Below are 2,463 nucleotides of genomic sequence, written 5' to 3' on the forward strand. Positions count from 1 at the left end.
TTTTTTATATTTTAATAAAAAAGGCTTGAGGTTTATATATATATAAGTATATATATTTTATGTATGTATGCATACATAGAGATAGTGGGGTGTATATATATATATATATATATATATATATATATATATATATATATATATATATATATATATATATATATATATATATATAAATATAAATATAATTGTGATTCTATTCCAATCGATTTGTTTACTGGGGTCGCAGTCAAAACCATTTGCAAACCAAAAAGGCCAACTATCAGCGCAACATAGAGCTGAATGTGTTTTTTGAGATTTGGCTAAAAATCTATTCCATCATAAGACTTTTCCTAGTGGGCTCTGCAATTCGCATATATTTGTCTCATGTATGTAGTGAGGTTAGAAAGTTCAGAAGTTTTTTAGAATTATTGTGATTCTATTCCAATCGATTTCAATGTATTTGACGCATGGGTTAGCCTTTCTTCAGAAGTTTGGCTAAAATGTAGAGTATATACTGTTTACTAGTTTGTATGAGTGTTTTTATTGCTGAAAATGTTCTTTAAGTCACCTCTGTGTTTTTTTAATCCTGAACAGGTGGTTAAGACTCTTCTTGAGATTAGTGTGGAGCACTCTTGGGCAAAAGTAGTGCACAGCAAGCTCATTTGCATGTTAACAAATATGCTGTACCAAGTATCAGATTTAACTCAGAATGGTGTTCGTGACACACATTTTGTTCCTGAGCGGATTGATCTTCTTGGTGGAATTGACTACATTTGTCTTGAGGTTTGTTCTTGTTCTTATGTAGGAAACTGTATCATATTTACTGTTGACTAAGAAACTTGTAAGTTCTGTGCAGAATACCCCCATTTCAGTGCTATTGAATCCCCTCCTGATTAGGAATGGATGTCACATATGATAAGCTCAACAGATAGTAAATTATTTATTGGAGAACTTTGCACTTGATCTGTGCTCCACCTGCAACTCTCCAAATTGTTCACCTTGGGCTACCTTTTTTTAATCATTGATATGAAAATTTGTGGAATAGGAATTCACTTTTGGTTGCCACACATGGCTAGGTAGCTGCTTTTGTCTTTCTGTTGTCTAGACTGAAGTTTGGCAAGTTCCTTTTCAAATTTCCATCTGTTATGAGATAACAGATTGCCCTTGATACCCACGGTCAATTCCATTTAGAACCTCCGTTATTATGACATAACAGATTGCCCCTATCATAGTGGTTTGACAATTCTGACTTCACTGGAGGTTTCTTGGTTAAGATGCTTTTCATTTTGTCATCTTTTATATGTAGTTGATGAAATGGCTTTTTTATCTATCACCTTTACAGTATTCACGAGCCAACTCCAGGGAAGAGAAGCGGGATTTATTTTTTGTCATTTTTGACTACGTAGTGCATCAAATAAATGAAGCGTGCTTGGCTGGTGGTATTTCGACCTATACTTATGATGATGCCCAGCCCCTTGCTTCCCTTCTTGCATTTGCTGATGCCCCTGAGGCCTTTTACATATCTGTGAAGCACGGTGTTGAAGGTGTCGGAGACATGCTAAGAAAAGCTATATCAGCAGCATTATCGCAGTCTGCTCAATACGACCAATTGAATGTGGTACTGTCTACTGTATGTTTCAATTACATGCTATATGTTAGTAGATTAAGATATGGATATATGAGTGTTTCTTTTGGCTCTTTCGTCCAGTTATGGCTCTTTGCTTACATGAAACTGAGTAAACAATCTAGCGCTAGTTTGCAGGTGTAGAGCCTTCCTCGGATAGCTAGCTCCTTTCATAAAACTGCAACTGCAAGTATATATCATTATACCTCAGTATGTGGAGTGAATAAGCTGCATGCACAACCATAACAACTTCAATAATCAACTGTCTAATATGGTACAGTATTGATGGGCTGCACACACGCACATAGAAACAGCCACTTGAGGTTAAAGATTCCCTCTGTTTTCACAACTACCTTGTAGATCAAAGGTTCATAGCATGGTGTATGTGTCACTCCTGTTCTAACTTTACAATGAAATATATGTCTAGGGTCTTTTTTGTAGTTGGGACTAGTAGTTTGTGGATGATCTGAAAGCTGCACAAATTTTGTTTTTGAGTAACATTTGTTTCTCCACTTCTGATCAAAATTTCTATATATGTAGCTTCTGGACAAGGTTATGAGGAAACTTGATGGAACTGCCAGCACATTTTCCAGGATTGACAATGAGTTTTCTTATATGATCCAAGTAACGAAATCATGCAAGTGTTTTAGCAGCATTAGAGATGGATGTGATGATGCTGATGTCGCACTTAGAGCCAGGCTTTGCTGGGCAACTTTGCACTCACTTCTTCACTCACAGATTTCATCATATAGGCACCATGGATATATTTGGTTAGTTGAATTGCTCCTTTCAGAAATCAGTGAAGAAACAGATGGTTCTGTATGGTCTAAAATTCAAAAGCTTCAAGAGGAAATGAAGTG

General features: G+C 36.0%; 1 protein-coding gene across 1 annotated transcript; it reads left to right on the forward strand.

Moving 5' to 3' along the window:
- Positions 1-267: 267 nt before the first annotated feature.
- LOC8155598 lies at positions 268-2,458 on the forward strand (the record flags this gene model as incomplete). Its single annotated transcript, XM_021450696.1, has 3 exons — positions 268-762; positions 1,322-1,597; positions 2,144-2,458. Coding segments are annotated over exons 1-3 (822 nt in total), but the record flags the coding sequence as incomplete, so codon positions are not given.
- Positions 2,459-2,463: the final 5 nt, after the last annotated feature.

The sequence above is a fragment of the Sorghum bicolor genome, unplaced genomic scaffold (genome assembly GCF_000003195.3).
Source record: "Sorghum bicolor cultivar BTx623 unplaced genomic scaffold, Sorghum_bicolor_NCBIv3 super_3040, whole genome shotgun sequence".
NCBI classification, from domain to species: Eukaryota; Viridiplantae; Streptophyta; class Magnoliopsida; order Poales; family Poaceae; genus Sorghum; species Sorghum bicolor.